We start from the raw sequence: 26,278 nt of genomic DNA, 5'->3' as shown, positions 1-26,278 counted from the left end.
ATAGCTGCACACAGTGTGTTTTGTTGAATATAGAATTACTTCTTGGACCTTTATGTGGGGAGCAGTCAATAGGAGTATAAACTTTCCTAAACTGCTCCCATTCAAGTAGAGCCATCACCTGCGCGGACTGGAGATTGAGTTCCATCAGGTCAGGTCTTGTTCAGCAAAAAAAAATAAGCAAGCCGGCCTCGGTCACTGTTGTTGCATGTTACTGATTTGTTAAAAACAAAGCCTAATTCAAGGCTGACCTTGAAATGTGAGTCACTTCCTTTGCATAAAGGTATAGTTCATGTTCTGCCCTTTAGAGCTGACCTAAGTATTTGCTTATGTTTTAAAGGATGTATTCTTGTCTTCACTGATGGCTTGTCTGGTAAATATTTAGCAAGGAAAACTGTTCTTCCTATTCCATCTCCTTTTTGAACTAATTTGTTTAATAATTTTGARAGAAAGTGAATAAGAATCCCACTTTTAAACTGATACTATTAGAAGCAGATGATGAAGGTCAAAGGAGACTGAATATTAGCATCTGTGTTACAAGCCATGCGGATGATGAGATCTTGAACATGCTTCTTCGCTTACATTTGTCAGTCAGAGCTTGCATGTGTGCTGAGTTAACCACGTAGGCAGAGAGCGTCCGCTTACAGTCACAGACGATCTTTCTCTAGGTGTCCAGGTTTCAAGAAATACAAAGCTGAACTAGAGCGGAAAAAGAATCCCTTTTCCAAAGGGAAGGAAGATCTCCCTGCCAAAGTGGAAACAAATACACCCAAGGATCCCGAGGTGCCAAGYGGAGGATCGTCGCTTGTAGCAGAAAGCTTGGCAGCTGCGGTGGTATCGCTAGGGACTGCAGAGCCTGGACTGGTTAATCCGGCTTTTGAAGAGACTGAAGAAGGTGAGAGTTTGATAKAGAAATGTAATTATGTAGTTACCTTTTACACTATAAAAATAAGGTGATTATTTCATATATATTAATTTTTAAAGTGTCCCCAACGTTCTTGGATATCCTCAGTGCTATTTAGCCATTAGTACCAATAGGGGTAGATCTCTTCCCTCAGCTTGTCCTTGAACAGCAGAAAGATGCATTCATGTGCATCGAGTGTGGCAAGATCTGCTCACAAGCACAAAACTGTTCAAAACAGTTCAGAGCATCTCTGTTAGACTGTAGTGGATGCTTTATTTGCAGTGTTCTTTTGTCGTGCTGTAAGGAAACAAAGGCAGTCCCTCTCAAAAGGGAGCGTGGCATAAAACACTTGAAGAGGCCAAATAATTAGCAATTAGGAATAGCTCCAGCTTCTTCTTAATCTTGTTAAGAAAGTTAAATATACAATCGGTTTCCTGGGGTGGTCAGCACCTCCCTAATGGTACTAAGCAAGTGTGTTTTTATAGCCTAACCTAATTTTTGTATTGATAGTTATGAAACCCTTCCAGATAAAAGTAACTGTCTCCGCTTCAGAATGCATCACTTCTCAGCTTTTAGTTTGACCTGTTCTTTCCTCTCCTCATAGCTGCTTTCCCCTCCTCTCCCTCCAAATGCTAATTTGGAACACAGCCTGCCGGTGTTGCAAGTCTCGTGATGTTTGCTATATGAGGGAAGATCTATTCACGTGTTGTTGTTTTGTTTTTTTTTTCCTCTTACACTTTCACAATCAGACCTTCCTCAGCGAGCCAGTCTTGTGGCTGAAACRAGCACGATTGAAATTCACCGAGAAGACCCTGAGGAAGACCTGGGGATGAGGATAGTGGGGGGCAAGGATACCCCACTCGGAAACATTGTTGTTCAGGAAGTCTTGCGACATTCTGTTATTGCTGCAGACGGAAGAATAGCGCCGGGAGACCATATTCTTGAGGTGTGTAAAATCCCATTGATAGTCCGTTGCTACTTCTCTTGACTGGAGATGAATTTTATTTACTTTGCATCTTCCACAGCTTTTTGAGATTTAGACTATTTTGCATAAAAAGATCTCTATCTGATAAGTTTCAGCCAGTAACACCGCTTCTCTCCAACAGACTGTGCTCTAGCTAGAAAATCTTAYAGTTGCCTTCCTCTACTATGTTGCTTAAGCTGCATTTCCTCGAGCAGGTCCAAAGTTTAAGACCTTATGGCTTAAAGTCAGCATCATGTGAGTAATGAAGAGCACCAAACTCATAGCAGAGCTGACCCACAGCCAGATTTAGTTTGCAGATTAACCTGACGTACCGTTATGCTGCATTGCAATGGGCTACTCGGTGACAGAAGCTTGTACGCCGCAGTAAAGCTGACGCGCGGAGAGAACTGTTAAAACCTCCTGGCTATGGCTGCTCGATCRTTTGACAAGCAATCAAGACCTAATTATTCTGTTGCACTGCAAACTCCAGTGATGACTGGGAGCCCCATACACATGTGGCAGATAGTCTCTTGAGTTGGTTTCTCAAACCAAGTGTAACTTCCATTTTATCCAGTCAAACTATGCATGTTGCAGCCTTGACTGGACTGTACCTGCTCTTACGTGACAACAGTCAAAGCAAAAAGTAGCTTCTCCGAATTACCCTGGTGAAGGCATGACTAGACTGATGATTTTAGAAGTTCTGTAGGCTATGGACCACTCTTCCAAGTGAGGATGGGAAGTCTCCAACTTGAGTTCTCTCCAGCAAGTGTGTATTGAATACTGGAAGTTAGTGGAAAGTAGTTCTGCATTGCCATGGGTTGGAGGTCATGATTTTTAATATTTTGCACTTTCAGATTTGTAAGCTGTATCAGTTGTCCTGTCTCTTCTCTGTACTCAGCAATTCGCCATCACTGTTGGTCTTGCTTAACTGCTTTCTTCTGCATTTTTTTTTCTAGAAAACTCTGCTCTCTAATGTGCATCAGAAGCAGCTGCTTCAGTCAGGCACTGAATAGGGTGTTGTACATCCTGGCTCCAACTTTGATGTTCTGCACTGCAGAAAGTGCCTAAATTATCTTGGTTCTGATTAGTGGCTCTGGTTTGTTTGTCTTTCTAGGTGAATGGTGTCAACATTAGCAGTGTGACTCACTGTCAAGCTGTCTCCTTCCTGCGCCACCCAGGCCCTGTTCTTCACCTCATGGTCCTGCAGGAGAAGGGTTTTTCCAGTAAGACTGTACAGCAGGATTCCAGTTCTGCTCCAAATCGGGAAGTGATCCATGTTACCTTGACGAAGAGAGACCGATCCGAACCCTTGGGAATCAAACTCATCAGGAAGACAGATGAGGCAGGGATTTTTATTCTAGATCTGTTAGAGGGAGGTTTGGCAGCCAAAAATGGAAAGCTGAGCCGGAATGACAGAGTGCTGTCCATAAATGGCCAGGACCTGAGGCAAGGAACACCTGAGACTGCYGCACAGATAATCCAGGTAATTTATAACATGGCAGAGTTGTCTGTCTAATGACTCTGCAGCTGTCTGCGTTGATAGCAGGGCTCCTGTTCTGACCCAAGGGCTAACAGAACATGCTAGAGCAAACTGCATTCCCTTAAATATCTCTTTGGGAAAGCGGCTTCCCTGCGGATGTGTGGGAAGCACTGCTTCCAAATGAAGATAAACATGAAGAGTGGGAATCCGTCGTGAGTCATCTCTGACAAATCTGAAGCGAGGCAGTTGCTCATGGCRCTTTAGTTCAGCTAAGGCAACTGGATCTCCTTTGCAGTGTGGTGTTTGGAGCCTTTCTTGCAGAATGAATATTTGTACGCACCGTAGATGCATGCACCAAAGATGAGAGATTAGAATGGCCTTTCGTGCCTCATTTCAGCTAGTCAAACTAAAGATGTTTGCAGGGAGATCTGATAGGCTGGCAGCACAGAACAGAACCATTTTGATTTATTTGAATCCCTCTTAAGATTTCCCACTTAAACTGTATTTGGTAAGAGTCTAGAAAGCAACAAGACCACTCAGACTAAAAACCTCCTAAAATACTAAAAGGGAAGTAGCACAGTGGTCTTTCCCTGCATGATGGGGATGTGTTCTTGTTGCCGTGTACCAAACGTTTTGGTGAAGGGACTGGGCAAGGAAGTTTGATTTAAGGAATAAGGATTGCTGGAGGTGTGGCAGATTTCATGTAGATCAGTTTTAAATTCTTTATCTTCCTAGGTGGTGGCCTCCAGTTTCTGTTTTTACCTAAAGATCCTGACACAATACATCTCATTACATACTATTTATATCCTGGAAAGGATCTGAGGTCAGTAGAGTGAGGGAGAGCCAGTTCTCTTCCTGGTAATCAGCACAGGAGTGCAGTGGGGTGGGAGAAAGAGCAGGGTTCCAGTGATTCGATACTATAATCCGTTAGAATTTTGTTTGCATCCCATTAAGTGCTGCTGTATTTCYTTTCCAGTGTGCAAGTGTAACTCCTATATGAGGAAATCTGTCTTGATCCCACAGAAATCACTAACTAGAGTCTCAGAACTGGCTTCAGTGGGTTTGGGGATTGAATTCCTTTTGAAGTGACATTTTGTAAAACTGTGATGGTCTTCCAAACATTATCTGTTCTTCTGAGTTCTAATTAAATTCTTGGTTTAATTTTGATTGTAAGCCATTTGAGGAAAGGAGCCCTTCTACCTGTATTGTGAAGTACCATTTGCACCTATAGCATATATATATATATATGCGCACACTCATATGTACTGTACCTACAGTTTGGTATCTCCCAGATGAAGGGGCGGGTGAATCCTCCTCTTAAAATAGAATGTATACAATATATTTTATGAAGGCACAGATGTGTGCCAACTATYGTCTGGAAAAAATTGTCCCATCTGAATTGACTTTTGAGGTGTGAAGCTTTTAAATTATTTTTCAGAAAACAAAGCTTTCCTATAGTAATAAAAAAATAAAATAAAAAGACCCCTGCATCAGTTGGTGTAGTCTTATTCGCAGGCTATGGGATTCACTGCTGCGAGGTGCTGTGGCACCAGGAGAATGAGCAAAAAGATCCYATGCTGAGAAGTGAGAGCAGCAACTAGTTCTCTCATCTGTTGTAGCAGGTGTCATAAATAAGCATATACATCTGACCCAAATAGAGTCCTTCAAAGTAAGGTTTTGTCAGATTATCTAGAAGAACAAACCACATTACAAGAGCAATAACAATAGTGAATGCTTCCCCTGTAGTGCTGCCAGGGCCAAACATACAGCTGGTGAAGTGTTTTAATTGGCAACAATCTTGGACAAAAGGTCATGTCTTCAGGTACTTCTCRGAGAGAAAAAAGAAAAAAAAGAGGGGAAAAAAAAAAGGGAGCTGTTGAACAATACACATGGTACATAAGCTGGGAGGCAAACAGCTTTAATAGGTCTCTTTGCAATCAAAGAAAAGGCATCCAGCTCTTGGATCACAGTCATCCACCATATGAGCCAGCAGGTGTTCTAACTCTGTTCGTTTTGTAGCAGAATGCAAAACAATATTTTGGTTATTTGTACTGAAGTGGAGGAATTAATCATCTCTTGCCACTTTCTCTTGTTTATCTGCAGCAGAGGGAGGCAGAAGTGAAGCCTGCCTCCACTTTTATTCTTTCTAACAAATGTTTACCAAATCCTTCGGTCACCATAGGCTTCTGCAGCTCTTCACAAGAACCATCACGTCATGTTGCATAGCCCTGTTTCAAACCCTTCGTAGAAACTTCTTTCTCTCTCCCCAGAAATGATGGGGCTCTCCCTAACTTCTAATGTTTTTGAATCTCTTTGAGTTTAACTAAGAAATGCATGTAAAGACAAAACTTTCATCAACGTTGCTTATGGATTGCTCTTATGGATTGGTGTGGTGCACACACCATGTGTACCTTTTCATAAAGCCACAGCCACAGTGGACAGCTTTCAGAAACATCATTTAAAACAGTCATAAGACTAAGCTACTTACTAAGGCCCTTTGTGAGCCATGATGGGACTTTGCCCTCTCATGGTTTCAGACACCTCTTTTTGCTTCTCCTGGCAGACCAGTGAATCAAGAGTGAACTTTGTAGTCCTAAGGCAGCCAGGCGTACAGCTGTCGGATTCTGTTGAAGACGGCAGCACATCGAACAACAGCAGCAGCAGCAGCAATGGAGGAAGCCCGGTGCACCATCGAAGAAGACTAGATCAGAATCATTATAGACGCAAATCTACCTACCAGAAGGTAAGCTTTGTAATAAAGGCAGAAGCACTTAGTATTCTTGGTCTAACAGGTCAATTACTTCAGCTCTGATGGTAATTCCTCATATATGACTTATCAGAAGCTCCTTTTCTCCTTTAACTATTGAAAAGCGGTATGCGTTTGACTTTCGGCGCAAGAGAACCATGCGAAATACAATTTTTAGGGAAAAACATAAATATCTGTTCAAATGTCTCCAATCTTGATGTGGAACCAATGTTTAATCCCTTCTCATTTGCAAAGGGCTATGGAAATTTAACCTCTGTGAGATTCTAAGGGGACCACCGCTGGACTTGGTTCTCAACAGTCATCAAACACAGCACTTTCAGAATACTGCACAATGGTATAAGCGTACACTTAGAGTTTGGAGCTAGGTAGTTTTATGGTACAGAAGTGGAAACTATGCAAGTTAAACTAAAATGCCGCTATGCTTTCAGTGTTGCTTCTATCACCCATTTGTACGTTATAGGAAACGAGCAAGAAGAGAATTGCCAGTCTATTGTACCAATGGAAGTTTGCTCTATGTTTAAAACTACCCTTTGAGAAAACTCTTGCTAAAACTGCCTAGAATTTGTGTTTAAGTGCGTCTGTTGGAGATCACTGACTGACATAAATAGCTGCAGAGCGGTTCCTTGATTTAAATATTGAAACACAGTTGTATATAGTTTCTACAACAGTACACTACAATGTGTACTTTCACTACAATCTAAAAAATGAAGATGCTACTGTCTTTCAAAGATTAGTTTGTCCTTTAAAAAAAAAAAGTCAGCGTTGGCCTACTTCTGCCTCCAAAGTTGGTTGCATCTGCAATTGTTTGCAAATCAATAGGAGAAAAAGATGAACTCTGATATTTAAACTTTAAATAATACCATTATAATCATTAGAAACATTAATTTAGCTATGTAAGGATGCCAGCCATCTTCATGACCATCTTCAAGTTTTGACCTTATTATTTCATATATTGCATCTGGAAAACATATCTCCTAGCTGACTTTCAGTTTTATTCATTTATGTCACATTGGGTTTGACAAGCAGAACTTGGTCATTCTAATAAAAGCAGAGCTAAGCTTTAGTTAATGTGCTCCTTTATAACATGCATGAGAAGCGAAATGACAGAGGACAGGTAATGCAAGTTACTCATCCTAATCCATCCCAATTTATCAGTAGCTGGAGAGGGGTTGGTCGCTTGATGTGAACAACCTTGAAATGAATTGGTAGCTTGTTTTTTTCAGAGCAAAACTGTTCTGCTCGGAGTGAGCATCTTTCTGCAGCGAATGGATGTGGAATCATTAGGAGAGTGGCATCGTTTCCCAAGCAGCAGTCCCTCGGTTGTGATGGTATCACGCTGGGGATACAGGATAGTATTTCTACCCAGAGCAAATACAACAGAAGCTGACTTTGCTCTCCAGTAACATCGCTGAAAAGCTCTGGGTTAAAGATGCAAGGTGTTCTGTTATTTTCTTCCAGCTGTGGACTTCTCATGTTAATTGCGTAAATAAATCTAAATTTTGTCATTTCTTTGTAGGATCTACCTCAGGGATACATAAGTCATGAGAAGACAGTTTCAATAAAAAAGGAACCAAAGGAATCTTTAGGAATAACAATTGGAGGTGGAAGGGATAACAAAAACAAGCTTCCTATATATGTAACGAGTGTACAGCCCATTGGATGCCTCTTCAGGGATGGCAGAATCAAACGAGGTATGGAGGCCCTCAGACCCTTAGTTGCACTTTATGAACTGTTTTTAAGTGAAAGGTGGACTTGGACACTAAAGTGAAGTTGAAAACAGAGTTCTACATGAGGCCTTGAGGCAGAAATGGAATTCTTAGCAAAAATGTGTAAATCTGTGTGGCTGTAATCATCCTATCTTCTTAATCAACAGGAGATATACTTCTGAGCATAAATGGCATTGATTTGACTCATCTGAACTACTATGAAGCTGTCTCAGCATTGAAATCTAATGCAGCTTCCCACTCAGTAGTACTGAAAGCCTTGGAAATCCTTGTATCAGACCCAACAGATCCATCTCTGGACATCAAGGAGCAAGGATTTGGTTGGTCTCCCCTCTGGATCACATGGCTCGGACTGCCTAGGTATGCTTGCTCAGTGACCGTATGGAGAGATCTGTTCAGTCACAGAGTTGACTTTCACCCCAACACTAAAAATGAGTTGCATCATAGGGTTGTCTTGAAAGCAATTAAAAATTACTGATATTCTCCTTTAGTTAAGGCAGTGGGGATCCTTATTTGTCAATGAGATCGCAGTACAATGAACACATAAAGAACTTCCACTGCTTTTCACTGTGACACCCATTGTTCCCCCCACTTCTATTAGATAGTAACCATATTTCAGAATTTCCTGAAAACCTTGCTCCTAAGAGAACAGACATAGAGAATGAGAATTATAGAGTATGGCATTTGAGGCACTGCCTTGAAGTATAGTCACTGTAGGAATAATCCCTGCTAGAATATCATTAACTGAAATCACTGTGGCTCTTCTGGATTGCATAACACAGGCCAATGTCTGTACTGTTTTATAGTCAATAATCTAATCCCCTCATTTAGGGGAAGGCAGTCTTTCAATCTAATTCTTACTGGTTGTTTTAATTGTGTAATTTGTAATATAAAGCAGAAGTGCTTCTCAACAGTTGAGTTTTCCTGTTGCAAAGCATTAGACCGTAGACTTGCCACGTTACTGCTAAAATTTGTGCTAAGTTCTATGTGACAGTGTTGGGGACTTCTCAAGAAAGGAGCCAAATTCATGCTTTAGAGGTGAATCTGTTTTGCTCGCTTTTGCAGTTTGAAATGTATTCAGCCTCGAAAGGTATGGTCTTTTGCAGTTCCAGCTAACTGGAGAAGGTGTAGGAGATGCACACAAGAACAATAAAGCCAAACCCTCTTGTGAAAGGCTCAGGTTATTTACAGCCTTGTTTCTTGAGGCACCTGAAAGAACAAAAACTAACAAAGCTGCTGTTACATTACCCTCGTTACCTAGCAGCCTGTAAATGCTAAACGAAACAGCCTGAGGAAGGTGGCTTTTGTGTCTCAAGCCACTGTAGCTTGGCTTGTATTCAGCACAGTCCTACCCAGTTCCTCCGTTCTCTCAGGGAATGAGCCTGGCTGTTCTGCACAGGCCTGGTATGAACTAGTCCAAGCCGCACCTGGCTAACCCAAACCTGAGTACAAGTCCTCAGACGCTGGCTGCTGTTGGTTTTCTCATGGGTTCTACTGTGGTGAAGTTCAGCAAGGCACCGACTGCCTGCGCTTTCCCCCCTCTTCCCTTTTCCTGTTTATCTGGGTGTCTGGGTCTTGCAGCCTCACCACAGGTCTGCTACAAGGTTTGGAGTCTAGTCTTTGCTCACCAGGCATCTGCCTTCATTTCGAGAATAGACTATTACACTACCTGCTACGTAATACATTGCTTGAAATTCTTCTGCAACTGGTATCAGTGTTGGCACCTCTTCCTTTGACTGTTACTATCCCTTTCCACTGAACCAAGGCACAATGATTTCAGAAGTACCTTCTGCTCTTACTCTTCCTTGCCTGCTTGGACCTTAATTCAGGCATCTGAATTTCTATGCCTGGCATGCTTGTGAGGGTGTTTAAAAGGCACAAAGCAAGGTTATTTCATTTCAGGATCTAACAAAACTTTTTCTTGTTTCCAGTAATAAAAATGGTTGCAATTCTGTCATGTGTGCTTCCTCACTAACTTTCCAGTCTGCTCACAGTAGCAGCTAGCTGGTCTTCTATAGAATGATTTCCCTAAAGCCACTGAGAATGAACAGCTCTCTGCCCTTTTCAGCTAAGCAAGGTATTTACATTTTTTGACATGGTRGCTGGCATGATCAGATTTTCTTATTTTTTTAATATTGCGGGCAACTCCTTAAACTGAAGTGGCACCTTTGCTTGTTGTCACCTTGAAATGTTTCGGGTGCCTCTATGTTAGCATGCTGGTTTGGATCAGGAATGTGCTGTTGAAGAGAGGATGGACAGAGTATGGACCTCACTCCTCAGCACCAGTATTTTGCTCAACAGACATGTTCCTTGTGGTCTGCCCTGCTTGCTAAAGTAGACATAGCCTCAGTGTGCTAAATATTTTGCAATACAGTGTGAAAGTCTGAAGCTTACTGCTGATGATGTGGGTTTTTTATTTTTTTTCAGCTTTTTTTCCAAATATTTCTCTGATCCAGCAGAAACATCCTTTCATCCCTCTTAAAAGAAGCCCATGTATTTCTTACCAGTAAGAAATAGTAACTTTGTGCTGAAAGAGTGGAGTCAGAGTTTGCAATGCTTCAGCCCACGGTGTTCAGTTCCAGCCTTTATTCTTGTATTTGTGTTTTATTGTTTATGTTAAATACCAGCTGTCATCTTGGCTCGCTCGGTAGCTAGCACGCTGTCTCTTAACTGTAGGTTTATAAGGCAGAGCCCCTATAGACTGTGCTGTRGAACTGCTGGACTAATGCTGCTGAAGGGTTTCAGGAGAGAGATTAAAGCCCTGGTTCTCTGTCTTTCTCGGGATGATGGGTAGAAAAGGATGTAACGGAAGCATTTGGGTCACATTCCTCATAAAGGGAAAAACATTGTGCTCCTAAGGCTGCTTCAAGCATTACAGCATTTAGCATGCAAGCCTGGATCAGTAAGCATCTCCTACCTCTGTCTGACCACAGACAGTGCCAGATACTTCCGATGAAGATCTGAAAATCTCCATACCAGGGACAGTACAGTGATATTTTTCCCTCTAGTAGTCGGCTGTAAAGAATCAGGTGGTTATTATCTTTCTTGTGTTTTTATCTTGTAACGTAACTGCAGGTAGCCCTAATGTCCCTTTGAACTTTCACTGTGTCCAGTCTTTGGTTTGTTATTAACTGATGGTGGTGAGTGTTTTGAGTCGATTACACACTACTAATTACTGCTGCTGAATGTTTACCATGAGCACTGGATGTCTTCACGGAAGACAGCATAGAAGCTCTACTGATTTCTTCATAGTATTATGTTAAATCTATACCAACTACTCATAGTATAAAATTCCATCTCAAAAGAGATTTGCAGGCAGCTAGGGTGTTTTGGGGGGACCTAATTCATTGCATACTAAAACCTAAAGATTGTACAAATACTAAGTTTACAGCTTGACTTCTCTCTGTAAAAGCTTTGGCTCTTGAAATGATGATTCTGTCCAGTATGACTTGTGCCTAATTCTCAGAGAGTAGAAAAGCAGTATTTTTTTCCCCTTTTTCCTGAGATTTATCCGATGCCTGTCTCCATGAAGCCTGAGCTCTTTCTGCAATTGCTTTCAGATGCTCCCTGTCGTGGCCCCGCTGGAGCAGCGCATTTCACAAATTCTGAAAGGGATGCAGAACCCAGCAGAGTGCTTTGTCAGAATAAAACCTGCACTTTTATAGAAAGGACAGTCTAGAATATCCTTCCTCCTGTCACTTTCCATTACAATGAATTAATGTTTCTCTTCCTAAATGCCCTCTTCACATGGAAAATGGATTTCTAGCAAATACCTGATGTAGAAGCATGACCTTGTCCAACTTTTGTACAAAGTGTATATAGTCCGTATATATGAAACAGTGCTTCCCATGTTTGCTTTCTGTGCTATTTCGTATTTGCACTAGGTGCTGAATGCATTTGTCCTAGCTGTGTCTTTACATTTGTGTATCAGTAGGATGCAAATCTAGAGGTACCAGTAAACTGAATCTTTCCGTGTTTATGTATGCAGAACTTGTACAAAAGTAAATTACATTTTGGAAAGTAGATAATTGGGTCTTTCTCCTAGCGAGAAGTTAACTGAGAAGGCTTTTGAAATCTGAAACCCATACCCAAACTGCTGCAGCAAAGCCCTGGAGGCAAAAACGTTTATTAGGAAAAGTTTAGCTGCTGGAATACCTCAGTGGGGTGATCAGCGGCAGTTTCACGCAGTGCGGTTCGGGCGGCACAGCGGTGCCAGAATGGAACCTGAACGCGAGCCAGAGCACGAGCTGCCTGCCTGCGCTCCTGCCACACCTTTGCAGGCACCTTAGTGCTGCAGCACACACTAGCCTTTGAATCCGCAAAACTGAGCAGATAGATACACKGCAGCAGCTGGTGTTCGTAAACACTCATCTTTGATCTCTCTCCTAAGAGTCTAGTATCTTACTGCACACAGTAATCCTGGTTGCAAGTCCTGCAAAAACCTTTCATATTCCGATTTGGCTGGGTTTTGTGTTTAGTAGAAGAAAGGCAGCTTTACCTCGTGTTTGCTTTCTTTCCATCAGTGATATCTGGCTGCTGAATGCATTCATTGTACCAAGCATGCAGTGTACACATGGAATAAAAAGCCCGATTCCTATGAATTGCATGGGGTGTAACAATGTTGTTCACAATAAGTTTAGCTTCCTTTTCATTAGTGCTGTAATGAAGTTATTGATTGCTTTCTTTCAGGCCTCAAACCCATTTACAGAGTGGTAATTTTTTTGTTACCTCTTAAACTAGCACAAACAGTACTGAAAAAAGATTTCTAATGGGCTGGTATCTTCAGATTTGTGACTTATCCCTGGTAGGCAACCAGTGGACAATCTCAGCCTTGCCCTTACTGCTCGGTCTTTCTTTCCCTTCACAGTAGTGTTGCGTCCTTAAAAACACAATAAAGATGAGGCTGTTAGACAGAGGCATTTTCTCTCTGCAACGGAAAACATGAACTTGTCAGGCAATTTTCTTTGAAAAACACATATAAGCCTTGCTTGTTTTTGACTGTGCCTGTCTTCACAGCTACCTTCACTGCTGTCAAGATATTGTCCTGAGTAAAGGTAACCTGGAAAGCTGGGGATTCAGCATTGTTGGAGGCTTTGAAGAAAGTAAAGGAAACCAGCCGTTCTTCATCAAAACCATAGTGCCCGGGACTCCTGCGTTCCGAGACAGGAGGCTGAAGTACGTATGAGCTGCTCTTCGGGGCTTTGGGGTTCGTGACAGAAGCACTGACAATCAAGACTTCCAGTAGCGTGCACCATTTTATTGAGGGGTTGTCTGCTACCCCTCTTAACTAGCCGAGCTGTTAACTAGCTCTTAACTAGCTGAGTTAATGACTTCCAATTCTTAGACACTCACTTGTAGAGTATTACTACTACCAAAGTTGTAACAAACCAAGTCCTTTATTAATGAGTGTTTTGGTTTCTCTATAAGATGCAACTACCAACTAACGGGAAGTGGTTGTTATATTTTAATTTTTATATTATATCCTCTTTGAACGCTAGGACAGCAACGCAGATAACTTGCTGGCTTCTGTAAAACTGCTACTGCACCTCAAATCACTACAGGTGACTGGTACAACCACTCAGTGGATAGCTTGGTGCTCTCCAAAGTTGGGCAGATCAGGCAGGCTCCAAAACCTCTACTGTAGTGAAGTACAAGTGGGACAGCATGCTTCAGCCTTGTTAGCACTTCACCTTAGCATCTGCTCGTCAAGGAGCTGTAGGAGAGACACTGGTGGTGAATTGTTACCAACACAGATTTGTTTTCTGCAACTTTTCCCTCTGCTGACTGGCCTTTCAGTTGCATTTCTGATGACCTTTGCTGCTTTATCACTCGAATACTTGCATCAGCCTCCTCTTATCTTTTCCATCTCTTCATTTTAAGTCCCTTTGAACACAGAACTTAAAAGCAAGTCGCTGTCAGCAACTGGTCTTTGTGCTTGCACGCACTCCCTTCTTGCCCCTAATCTTTCATCTAGTCAAATAATTTACTTCGACAGAGTTTATAATCTCATCTTTGGGGAGGGCTAGCAATCCTAATGTTTTGGGATCTTGGAGTGCTGTTTTAACAATGAGTTAAATGTGTCCTGACGAGCATGTTTTCTGACTTAGGTGTGGAGATGAAATAGTGGCAGTAAACGGAGTGCCTGCTATAGGAATGAGCAATTCRGAACTAATCCCAATGCTGAAAGAGCAAAGGAACAGAGTCACTCTTACTGTGGTGTCTTGGCCGGGAAGCCTTGTGTGAATGCCAGAACGAAACATGCAGCAGTTTCAAGGATCATCTTTTGTATCAGATATTTGTTGACTATCGCACCAAGCTAAATGTGACAGATAAACCTGAACTCTTGCTCTATATACAGTGTATCATCATGGAAGACTTCACTTCCCTTTTGGAGAAAACATTTCTAGACTGTGTTGAAGTTACCAACAAATCTGATTGTTAGAGTCAATGTAATAGTGAATCACAGCAGTTCTAGCTTCCTGGACTCATCCGAGCTCTTTAGGACTGGTGTTGTGGAGAAAGCTATTTTTCCAGTGTTTCTCTACAAATTGCCCATCTGTATTTTGAAGCATTTTCCTCAGTTGTAGAGCTGTTTTCCTTTTAATGTTCTGAACAGGTTAAAACGGGAGTGACTGTCAGGTACTTCCTCTGCTAGTTAAGAATACAGTTCTAGCTACTGCTCTCTACCTGACTGCCACTCTTGGACACTGGGTTATTTTATACATTCTTAAAAGCCACTAATAAAACTGTAAGGACATGGATCAATGTCCCACAGTACTGATCTTTGTAGGCAACAGCCATCTAATGAATGTTTATATATATATATAAAAAAAATTGGTAAGAGCTGCTACATTAGTGTTCTTGAGCTGTGCTGACTTGCATGAAGGGCCGATCAGAGATGAGGAGTTTGTTTAATTTTGATCCCTTCCTCAGCTTGGTTCCCTTGGTTTCATGACTTGATAAAATAAGGAGCTTTTCAAAAAGAAGGCAGATGACTAAGTAAACAGACAGGCTTGTTTACTTGTGAGAAACCTCTGTCCCAGGAAGCAGTCTTGTAAATTTGATCACAGCTTCCCAGTGATCAGATGCAGACTTAAAGCACTGGAGGAGGAGGAGGAGGATGTACCTCTCCTTCCTCCCTGTAGCACTGCCTGCCACACGGTACTGCCCAGTACGTGGGACTCTAGCAACACACTGGATTGGGGTAGGCTCAAGGGAAGTTGGTTGCCTCATCACCTCTTCTAACTGTGCTGTAGCAATGGTATGAAATAAGCTACCTCCAGGAGGACAGTGTGGCCGCTTTGGCTACAGGTCAAATGCACTGTATAGTTAAAATTTAGACCACAAGAAATGAAGCCAAGGCAGGTTGACTCTGACACCTTGTTAATGTCCTACTGGAAAATTCTCCATGAAGCAGTTTTCTCCTTTTTTTCCACAAAGTCAGTTAATCAGCAGTAGAAATGACTGAGATCTTTTTCAAATCAGGTTGAATTAAAAATCTTTCCTAGAATGCCGTTATTGCTGTAACTCTTATGGGGCCAGCTCAGATTGTAAGAATCAGAGGAGTTTTTTTTCTTTCCCATGTAAAAATGCTCCCTGGAATGAATGCCAAATTCCTTTTTGGAGTGAACTGACTGCAGATAAGCACCCATCATCTTAAGCAGTGCTTTTTTTTTTTAGTAGCTATTACAGCAGAATAGAGTTGTTCCTTGCTAGATGATTYAGCTGTTTACATATAGAGTGACTTCATTTCCTTTGGCTGTTAGCTGAAGGCAGTATCTAGCAGGGCCTGTTATCAGAGCCCATTATACAGAAATAGCCTAGGATCCAAGTCTCCCAAAAGCTTCCCTGGCATGTGGTGTGGCCCCTTTGTTTGGCTGATAAATACTGCTGGGGACTTGGACAGCAGAAGGATTTCTTGGCCAGCTGGACTCCTGGGCCTTTTTTTCTCCTGTTGTTCCTAGTGAATGGCGAGAGCAATGTTAATTCAAAAGTCAGGAAGGTGCCTGGGGAAAACTAGTCACTCAACCGCTGTCTGATGTAAAGAAACAGAAAAAACTGAAGTAGCATTTGTCTTTTTCCTACCACAGTGCAGAAGCTGTGCCTGGCATGGATCGGTAAATATTTCTGTAGATATAAAGAGGGAAGGTTCCTACTGCAAGTATAGTAAAAGATGTCCCTTGTATAAAATAGAATAGGAAGAAGTCATGCAGATGGTGGTCAGACAGTTTTAAATGAAGGGGATGCTGCAGAAGGCAGCATGATTTTTACTATTACTCCATCTTGTTTCAAGGTGCCTTCAACTTCACCAAAATGTCTTAGTAATTAAGTATTGTTTGCAAGATCAGCCTGTTAATAAATGTTGAATTTGTTTTGATGCCTTTATAAATTATTCTAATATCACTGAAAAAACACCATGGGCTGTGGGCTGTTTTTTTTTTTTACCTTTCCTTCCAGCGCATCTGCTAATAGCCGCTGATTCAGGCACCTCCTCAACAGCCCCTTCTCCAAGAAGTCCTCCTCCCCAGGCAGGAACCAAGTATCCTCGTCTTCCACTGTTCCCAGGAGGGGAGCTGGACCATCTTGAACCATCCTGTGGCTGTGACTACATAGACGTTTGTCCTGGCAGCTTCAGTAGTTTTTGCAAGCCCTGGCCCTCGGTTTTGCCAGTGTTCCTGTCTGAGGCTGACCACGGCACACTACTGCCTCTGGGGCTCAGAATTGACTGTACTAGGAAATAAAGCTTTATKTAACTGGGCTTAACTCCCTGATCCAGCTTGCTGCACAGCTCAGCAGCTAAAAGGCAACAGGGGAGGAAGCGTAGGTCCAGACTGAAGGCCGGGGTTAGCTTTTGTTATGATTTCCACTACTGCAACACAACTAGCCCAAAACATCCCCAACTGGACTGGTGGCGTCTGACGTTCTGGGAGAAAGATACCATTGCAATTGCCACTACGCCGCGCAACAGTAACGAAGCTGGCCTCTCTCCTTTTTCATGCTGTGCCCCTTTTATAGTTCACTTGCTGGATGTTTTCCCACGATGCCTTACACCTCCTCTCAGTACTGAGCTCACTGACAGTTGCTCAAGAAGACTGGTGCAAAAGCTCCTTGCTGGCTGTTAAGTTTACCCTCTTGGCGATATTTAGCACCCGGGGCATTCTGTACTCATGACTGCACAGGCCCATTTCTCATCTCCTCTAGATTTAGTCCAGAAAAAACACCGATGCCACCAGACCAAGAATTGGCCTCATTTCTGAAAAGGGTTAGATTGACCATCCATTATCCCTCTGGAACATGACAGTGAAACCTCACTGTTACTCACATCAGGTAAAAATTAGTTCCCAAACCCCACCTTTATACTTCTCTAATACTTTTAGCATTGTAACACCTCTATCTACCTCACTAAAATAAAACTATTTATTTCCGTTAACTCCACAGCTGCTTCTAGGAGTGCAGCCCTGCTAACATCAGCGAAGCGCTTGGGCCCATCACTGGAAAAACATTCAAGAACATACATATACAAGCATTAACACACACGAATGGAAGTCTTACTGACGARGTGCTGAACCCTAGACTTACTTACCTTCATGTAAACGCTAACGACAAGCTTTCTCCCCTGATATGAGACAGGCAATAAGCAGCTCAGACTCCTGGTTTGGGAGTCACTACTTGGCACTTCCTTTGGTGCTAGCTGCCCTAGCAATCTTAGGCATCGTGTTCTGGAGGAAAAAGAAAAAAAGAAAAAAAAAATCAATTTCAGAATTACAGAATACAAAATCTTTTTGGAGGCACAGCAAGAATTCATTCCCCCTCTCCCCCGCCTAGCAGCTGCAAACCTGTGGTCTGGAAGGGGAGGGTGGGCACAGCTGTTGTTGCAAGGCAAAGATGAGGGTGCAAATAAACTTCTCGATGACAGGGCTGACTTTGCTCCCTGTCACTCATTCCCAGCCCATCACCCTCTCCTGCACTGGGCCAGCACAAGCATTCATGCAGCAGTAGGGTGAACTGCATCGAGGAACCAATCATGCTGAAAAATAACCTTATTTTCCTGGCAAGATTATTTTTTCAGCCAGCTCTCCTGCTTCTGGATCACCACCACACTATGCTGACTTAGCGACAGTGGACAAGGCAGAAACTGCCTCCACCAGCCTAAAAAGCAAGTTGAACTGTGGCCTTAACCACTGATCTGGAGTGATGATACACAGCGAGGGATGCAAAACACCAGTATGTTTCTAGGTGGCACATACTAGGCACTCCGAATCCCCACCTTCTTACCAGTTGTAAGTTGATTTCTCCTCCTCCCACCCCATTCCCCAGCAAATTCATGTCAAGTTCATGAAAGTTTCGTCACAGCTGAAAACTGCCACCCTTGACCAGAGCAGAAGCATGCCAGGAGTGGTCCTCTTGTTCTACCTACCCGATGCTATGGGCAGGGACATCCTGAAGCTCACTAGTGCAGCGAGGCACGACTGTCCTAGTGTGACTGCGAACGGACGTCAGATGCGAGATGCCACATTCCTAGATCACGTTGTTCTACTGGTACTGTGACATGGCTGCAGAGGGCTGAGCACTTTGAAGTCTTGTCCCAGGCTTTGCCCTTTAACTCTGGTTTGCTGCACTTAGCTCCCCAGTGCACATAACATTTCCCATGCTCTCAAAGCAAGTTTTAAAAGCCACATTTACAAAAAAAAAAAAAAAAAAAAAAAAAAAAAAAAACAAAAAAAAACCCACACCTTTATTCTTCTCCCCGCAGGTTTTGCAGTTAATGACCCATCAAATGCACTGTCAGAGCATATAAACCATTCTCATAGTGCTATACTGGCTCAAGTCTCTAGAGGTTGCAAGCTTCACATGACATGATTACAATACAAAAAATATGTAAGATTTCAGAACCACATTATTTTAGGGGAAGGATTTAAGACAGTTTTAAATATCAAGTCAAAGAAGCAGAAGATATTTAAAATGAGACACCTGTGGATTTGCACAAACAGAAGTACAGTATTCTGTTCAAGTATTAGACATACCAAAAAACCCCAGAATGACTTCCCCTGTTCTTCTCACCCAGAAATACCTCTGTTGCCACCCTGCCCAACCAATACTAAGTCGAAACAAACTTTGGAATTTGACTGCATTTATTTTGAGACCTATGGGGGAAGGAATGCATTGCACAGGAGTGTTGGTGATATCCAAATAGAAATAAGCCAACCCAATGAGGGCAAACTGCTAGATGGGACTTCATGTTCTCTAGTGTGCTAGATTATTCAGCTCAACCCTTATTAATAATAATAAAAAAGTTAGTCAAAACTAAAGGGAAAATCATGCTCTTACTATGGGTCTCCACTGAACGTGGTTTTCCACTTACAGGTGTAACACATGGTAGAACTACATTTGTAATGGATAAAAAAAAGCTAGGTTCAAAGTCTTTGTACACCCTGTGTAAACACACTTAACAGCTTCTCAAAGCCATCGGACCAAAGTAAGATCACGTGACCCACCAGTAAAAGTAGTTCCTTCCCACATGCTGCCAGTCTTGCCACAAAGAAATGAGAAGATATTCTTGGAGCTATAAAGAAATGGATTTGGGGATGAGACTTTTCACTACTAGAAGCCAGACTCTAAGCTGGCTCTCAGGATCTAAATCACACGTTTCTTTGGACAATAAATTTCAAGTTGCACTTACTGTCCTACTTTTCAAAAAAGGAATGATGGTCACAAAAATAAACAAAAACTATCACCTAAATGCGTTAGTTTCAGCTGAAGCCATCTTTCATCAGAAACCATAGGATCTGATACAACGAAGTCCTCCCTAGGGACGTTTATGAGTAGAGTAGCTCAGTGCTTTTTTTATATACTAGTACTGCCGTATTTTGTCTTGTATCAAAAAAAAAAAAACAAAAAAACCCAAAAAAACAGAAGTTTATCTGCACGTGCAGCCTTAACTCTCAAACCACTGCGATGTCCTTCGCTGCTCAGGCAGAGTGAGCCTCTCTTCCCTTGGGAAAAAAAAAAGCAAAAAACCAACACAAAACACCACCAACGCCACGCTGGTTCGAAAGGAGCGAGTCCCCTCGGAGGGCTGACGGTAGGCCTGCGTTACTCCTTGGCATCCTGCTCCTCTCCCTCCTGGGCACCGTCCTCGCTGGCCTCCTTCTCCTCTTTGCTACGCTTGTTCTTTTTGTGCTTGTGACGCCGATGACTCTCGCCCTCCTCGCTCTCGTGCTGCTTGCTGTGGTGAGGAGCAAAGGGGAGAAAGAGAAATCAGAGGCTGCATCAGCACAGCTCTGCCACAGAGAAGAGCTCCAAGCGCACTGCCCCTGTGGCACGTACAGGGACAGAGCGCTTTGATCTAGAGTAAGCAGGAGACAGAGCAGAAATGCTGAGGGCATCGTGGTGCCACAGAAAGGCTTCATCGTGTTTATTTGGGACGATCTGATAGCACAAACAGCTGAAGCAAGGGCAGGTTATGCAAACTGCTCGAGGTGGTTGCTTGACACCACATGCTGCATCATCACATGGTCTAGGCGGGCGGCATACTGGACGGACTGCCGTCAGAATCACTTTTGGGAAGTTTTTATAAACAACAAACATTTGTGTCACCCTCCCATTCCTGAGGGAGCTCTAATAATCTTGACACATCACAAGCTTCAATATCAAGCACTGAGCAGAGGTTCCTGCAAGAAGGAAGAGTTGTAAATCTGAGAGACCTTTGAAACTTTCACTTTATCTCCCCTAAACATCTTGGGGAAATCCCTGGACTAGAAACAAGAAACGGGTCCATGTAGCTAGAGAAATGTGGGTTTCCCAGCAGGAGACAGATCCTGTTTCTACTTTTGCTTGCTCATAAATGACCTGGCACTTCACTACCTCTGTGCTCTAAAACCTCTTTCCCCTCAACCAGAATCGTTTTCCAGATGCGGTTGGACARCCACAGACTTTTATCCAGGATTTCTGGGATGCTGGAGAAATCCCAGCCAGAAGTAACTTTGACTAGGTTGTGCATATCTGAAAGTCTTGTACCACTGACCACAGCCGGCTGCACTGTGCACGTACAGCGTGCCTGACATAACCCACACACCGAGGTCAGCATCTGGGCTTTCATCTCCATCAGGTAAACTGGGAACGGGTGAGCTCTGGTTTTGCCCATTCTGGTTCTCAGGACCTCATGGGAGGAGATTTTCTGCTATTCATCAAATATGCAATTATTTCTCCCTGCAGGTTTAAAACCAAGTGAGCTCCCTAGAGCTGACCATGGTGTGAAGATGGCAGAACTAGAACAGAAGACAGGAAAAATCACACTAAATTTATCACAGAAAGGTGTGTGGTCACACAGTATAGACACATAGCTCCAAGAGTGGGAACACACTCAGGTGCAGAGACACATTCTTACTGCAGCTGGGATACCAGTTTAGCAGTTTAGTAGCAGAGACATCTAACTTGCTGAACCACTGAAGCCCTGGCTGAAAACCTCCAGGCTTTGAGTAGTTTTCTGACCTGTTTAATAAATGGTTTCATAGTCAATTTAAAAAAGAAAAAGAAAAAAAAATGACTGCTGCCGCTCGCCAACACATCTTCAGCCACCTTGTGGACAACAACGCAGCAGTGGTTTAGGCTTGAACAATGCAACCGTCCTTTAATATTTAAACAAGCGTCAGTGATTTCCTTCAGACTGTTCAACTTGGAGTAAACTGGAAACTACAGCAAAACGCTTTGATCTTCACCTCACTTCCACCTAGTGCAGCAGCCCRTTTTCCTAACTAAGCTCTCAGAGATTCTGGCATTTGGTGAATTCCACCTTGTTCATGCAGCCAGGTAACAGCAGATTTCAATTCTAAGTACAGAAAGCTGAGAAATAACCCTTAAAATTATCAGCCCGTTAGACTGGTATCATCTCAGGTTCTATTTGTTTTGTATTTAACTTTGATTGTGCTCCTGGCCTTCCTTTCCACCACTTTGTTTCCTGCTCTTCAGCAATCAGTCCTTTCTTGAGAACTTACTCAAAGCATCTCCCAAAAGATGAGGACAGCCTTTTACCTCCAGTCACTGTGTAGGAGTTTTTTTGATACCAAATTCAAAATAAGGCCAATTACCTGCACAGCTGACACGAATTTCTTATAAAAGTAGTAAGCTGCAGCACCAAAAAAAAAAAAGAGCAAGTCTGCTCAAGTCATTATCAGGATGTAAACTGACACAGCAACTGAGCACTGCCTCAAATTGGAGACCAGACTTTTTACATTGCTAGAAAGGATCATCTTCTGGAAGATCATCTGTAGCAAATCATACATTTTCTCCAGAAAAGCTGTTAATCAGGGACACCCTGCTCTGCTCCAAAAGTGCTCCACCTTGGTCCAAATCATCAACATCACTGGCAGAAGCACAGGACAGAGAGCTCTGATCATGCGGTGTTCAGCCAGTTCCTTACACAGCCTCCTGCTCCAAGAGGGAATTTCAGATTTGAGGCTTAGGAAAGCTTTTCTTTTCTGCACAAGAACACTTAGGACTGAGAGCTGATGCTTCTGTTATGTTTTTGCATTTTCCTTTGCATGCATTTTCCTTACACTGGGACCTGTGCTGTACAGATGTGATGTTCAGGGCAATCTCTCCTTTGGGAATCATGGCTGCAGTTTTGTTGGCAATGATTTGACATCCTGCTAGCTGCCTGAGAATGTATAAACCACAAGGAATCCTCTCCCTACTGCAGACAGCCCTGCCTCCTGCAGGTACATGTCCGAGACTGCTTTCTCTGCCCAGACTTCTTGTCTCAGGACATTAGCACGTCACAGGACGCCAAAGTGACCTAGGGCTCCAGTTCACTCTAAGAACTTCAAGCTGCTTCTCTGCAGCTAAGGTGCATTCCCATTAACAGACCAGTTCAACCCTGCACAGCTCTTACCGCCTTGAAGACTTATGCTTGCTGCTCTCCTCTTTGTCTCTGTGCCTGCGCTCTCGGTGACGATCCTCTCGCTCCCTGCTGCGATCTCGACTCCGGCGGTAGTCACGCTCAAAGTCATAGCTGCGCTCTCGGCTGTAGTAGCGGTATCGTTCATCATCGCTTCGGAAGAGAAAGGAGAAGTGAGGCAGGCAAACAGGCCATTCATGGACATGAAAGTCAGGAGAGGGCTGCAGAACCCCACCCTCAAAGTATGTCACTTCTTGGGGAAATATTTAAAGGTGCTGTTCATTTGAGCCTGGAATTATTCTCCACCAGCATAACCAGACAGCTCTAAAGGAGACAAAAGCCTTCTCAAACATCCAGAAATTCAGGATTGTTTGCCAGTTGCAGCTTAGAACCAACAAGTTTATGAATCTGAACTCTCCTCTACCAACAGGCAGATATTCATGACGCTCTCCTGAAAACACCCCTACTAATAAGCTGCTGCTTCTTATCCATCCCAAGCAGCAACCCAATCCTAATTTCTGACCACAGTGTAATACTTTCTCCACTTGCCTAGTACACAGCCCATAAGCCCAAACAACGGAACACCTGAACACAGCTTTCTCCTGGCTTCTCAAAGCAGAACATTTACAAGCTTTGCTCTTTGGATGTATTTGCAAAGGAAATACCTCGGCAGCAGGCACATGGTCAGTGTTTCAGGGCTTTTGCCCTCACAKTCCTTCTGGAATACGTCAAAGACATCCAGCCACCCTTGTTCAAGAACAACAGAAACACGTTCCTCCTCTTATTCTGCATCTCCTTGGGCTGGATTTTACCTTACAACATTATCTTCCCCAGATAGTCTAATTCACACAAAGACATTACAGGTCAAGAGACTATTTTCTTACCTGTAAGTTTAGAAACCCAAACTGCATACTTTGCAATTGTGAACACAGCTAAGATGGTCTTTTTGCCTATACCCGTCTGCCCAAGACACCTCATTCCACCTACATACAAGAGTGGGCACGATGTACCCCAAATTCAGATACATCCTGCACTCCCTTTCTCTCCTTGCTCTATGGTCCCTCTTCCCCATTCACATGTTGAATGCTGTCATCTAAAAGGTTCAAAAATCCCACTGTGGGAAACAATGTTCAGACTCCTAGCGAAAGCAAGCCTGAAACTCTGTTCTAAGACTAATGGAAACAAGCCAGACAAGTCTATCTCCAATATTAATCACCTGGGAGTGCTCCAAAGGACTCCACTGAGCACGGCTACCTGCCCTGCTTGTTGAGTATGATCTTAGGGACCAATTTTCTCTAAAGCACCCAGAAATGCTAACAGTGTGCCCAGAAGTGCTGATCACAGGATTTGGCTGCAGCATAAACCCACTTGGGAACTGTGGGAGTCTGAGCTCTTCAAACTACACCAAGTTTGCGTTCAGCTCTATTCCTCCCCTTTCCTCCTACAGTGCCCACAACATCAAACAGAAAACAAACAAAAAAAGCTTGTTAGGAAAACGTTGCCCTGTTTGCTCACMCCAGAGCCTGGAGGTTCCCAGGGTAGGCAGCACCCCTCCGCCAGGAATGCACATTCTGATCGTGTTTTAAATGACTACTGGCATTTCCGAGCCTGAAGCCTGCAAAACACTGACGCTGCCTGCGACAGAAACATCACGAGCACCCCAGCGCAGAGCACACAAAGCAACAGCTTAGAAAGAGCCCTTGCACTCTAGCCTTCTCTTTAGCTCTCTAAATCAACATTAGGAGGCTAAGTGTCTCCTTCCCTGAGCACTCCCAGCACTGCTGTCGCCCGAGATCGTGTCACTTCCCACCAAGGTGGCCGTTTCCAGCACTCTGCTCAGAAATGCCTGGCCTTGTTAAGGATTTACATTTCATGGTTGACTCCTGCTGAACGGCACTCATTACCCTGAAAGTCTCTACAGGAGAGCTGAGCAAAGCATGGGTGGTTTTCCCTTTGATCTGACAGTTGCATTTAGAAGACAAGCAGCAGCTTCTATATCCAATGTTTCACACCGAGCAGTGAAGTACCTAGTGAACAGAGAGGGGCTATTTCATTCACTGGCCTCATGTTACAGGTGGGAGAGCAAGCATAACTGGTTCTTCTGGATTAAACAACAAAGTGACAACAGATACAGGAAATCAGCCAGAGACATTGGCTCCTAGTTTTGTCCTCCTGTTATGGATCCAAACTCTCTCTTCTCCAGATAGTTCAGAAAATTAAACTGATACAATCCCATCCCCAGACCAAACATCATCTTGCGCTCCAGGGCAAGGCCAGAGCTCCCTCCTGGGTAAGTGTGAGCAGAAGCCTGGTGAAACACAGCACTCACTTGTTGTATTCACTAGTGGTCGGAGTGCGGTCTCTGTCTCTCTCCCTTTCCCTTTCCCGCTCACGCTCCCTTTCCCTCTCACGCCTCGAGCCTGAGTACTCCCAATGGCTGCTGCTGGAACTGCTCGTGCCTTTGTCCACCGTCGTCACCCAGGGCGTGTGGGACGTGGAGATGGGTGGGTAGCTGATGAAACCTGAATCTGCAGTGAGAGAGCAGAATCCTTGTTTGTCTGAAGCATTAGGAGCATCCTCTCCATCCCCCTCTCTCCACACACACCATCTGGATATCCCTTGCCTGTAGCTTCCAACTTGGCCACACCAGCAGCCATTTGAGAGCCCACCAGCTAAGCAGGTTTAGACTAACATGCTCTTGGATGGCAGTTACCAAAGTAGGTGGTACAGCTGAATCCAAAAGTGATACCCTTCTCTTGGAGACAGCAGTGGCCCAGTTCCTTCCTGCCTTCACATCTTCCTTTTTCCTTCCCCTGTATGCTAAGAACATGTGAATACCTTTTCCCTAGTGATGACAAACAAGACCAGATACTTGCAGATGTCGCCACAAATCAGACCAACCCCTAACACAGCTCATTAATGTAGGGGCTACACACTCCCCCAGTTCTTGTTCTCTGTACAGGGCACACAATGAGGTCTCCACTGAGAAAAGTTCCAGCCAGCCCCTCCTAGGCATCCTAGCTCAGTGGGCAACGGTGCCTACAATGGTGGGGCATCCCTCTACTGCTGCCAAGTCCAGCAAGTTTAATTAGTCTTAGGTTCTTGGCAACTCCCAGAAGGTCCCACTTCTCAGCAGGTACCTAGGGCCAAGGGTACCACCTGCTGAGCTCAGAGCCATCAGCATGTCCCCATCCAGATGCTGACCTGCAGGCCTGCTCAGCTGGACCAGGCCAGCAAGGTCATGGCCCAAAGCAGTACCAGCTGCTGAAAAGCTGTGCACATGACAGCACTTGAGGCTGCTGTATCTCAGGATGCCCTTGCACTGCCCGCTCCCCAAACCACCTCCCACAGAGGAGATGGTGGAGTGCTTGCTGCCTGTGATTCTGCCTGCTTGGTGAAGGGAGGAGGTGCCGCTCCAAGGACAGCTGGTCACTAAGGAAGGGGGACAGGACATTGGCATTGCTGGCAGGGTTGCGACAGGGAAGGAAGTCTGCTGAAATTCTGGCACTGCCTCTTCCATTACAAAACAAAAGGAGACAGATGCCT

The 26,278-nt window shown here is 43.7% G+C and overlaps 2 protein-coding genes across 4 annotated transcripts in view; one reads left to right on the top strand and one right to left on the bottom strand.

Moving 5' to 3' along the window:
• The window catches only part of LOC112975764 (ligand of Numb protein X 2-like), a 29,851-nt gene extending 13,638 nt beyond the window's left edge, over positions 1–16,213 (top strand). Inside the window, exons 3-10 of the mRNA XM_026086261.1 lie at positions 666–892; positions 1,651–1,847; positions 2,980–3,348; positions 5,909–6,088; positions 7,629–7,803; positions 7,986–8,196; positions 12,853–13,011; positions 13,944–16,213. Coding sequence (XP_025942046.1) covers positions 666–892; positions 1,651–1,847; positions 2,980–3,348; positions 5,909–6,088; positions 7,629–7,803; positions 7,986–8,196; positions 12,853–13,011; positions 13,944–14,079 — 1,654 coding nt within the window. The 3' untranslated portion in view covers positions 14,080–16,213. The remainder of the gene's footprint in view (positions 1–665; positions 893–1,650; positions 1,848–2,979; positions 3,349–5,908; positions 6,089–7,628; positions 7,804–7,985; positions 8,197–12,852; positions 13,012–13,943) is intronic.
• Positions 16,214–18,696: 2,483 nt separating this feature from the next.
• LOC112975765 (pre-mRNA 3'-end-processing factor FIP1-like) overlaps positions 18,697–26,278 on the bottom strand; it is a 28,227-nt gene continuing 20,645 nt past the window's right edge. For all 3 annotated transcript variants that reach the window (XM_026086262.1, XM_026086263.1, XM_026086264.1), the window contains 3 exons: positions 25,062–25,260; positions 22,727–22,885; positions 18,697–20,062 (listed from right to left, as the gene is read on the bottom strand). In XM_026086262.1, the coding sequence (XP_025942047.1) occupies positions 19,930–20,062; positions 22,727–22,885; positions 25,062–25,260 (491 nt within the window). In that variant the 3' untranslated portion in view covers positions 18,697–19,929. The remainder of the gene's footprint in view (positions 20,063–22,726; positions 22,886–25,061; positions 25,261–26,278) is intronic.

Source organism: Apteryx rowi, unplaced genomic scaffold (genome assembly GCF_003343035.1).
Source record: "Apteryx rowi isolate R43461 unplaced genomic scaffold, aptRow1 scaffold_69, whole genome shotgun sequence".
Classification (NCBI taxonomy): Eukaryota; Metazoa; Chordata; class Aves; order Apterygiformes; family Apterygidae; genus Apteryx; species Apteryx rowi.
Note: the sequence above shows the minus strand (reverse complement) of the source record. Positions and strands in the feature narration are given on the sequence as shown.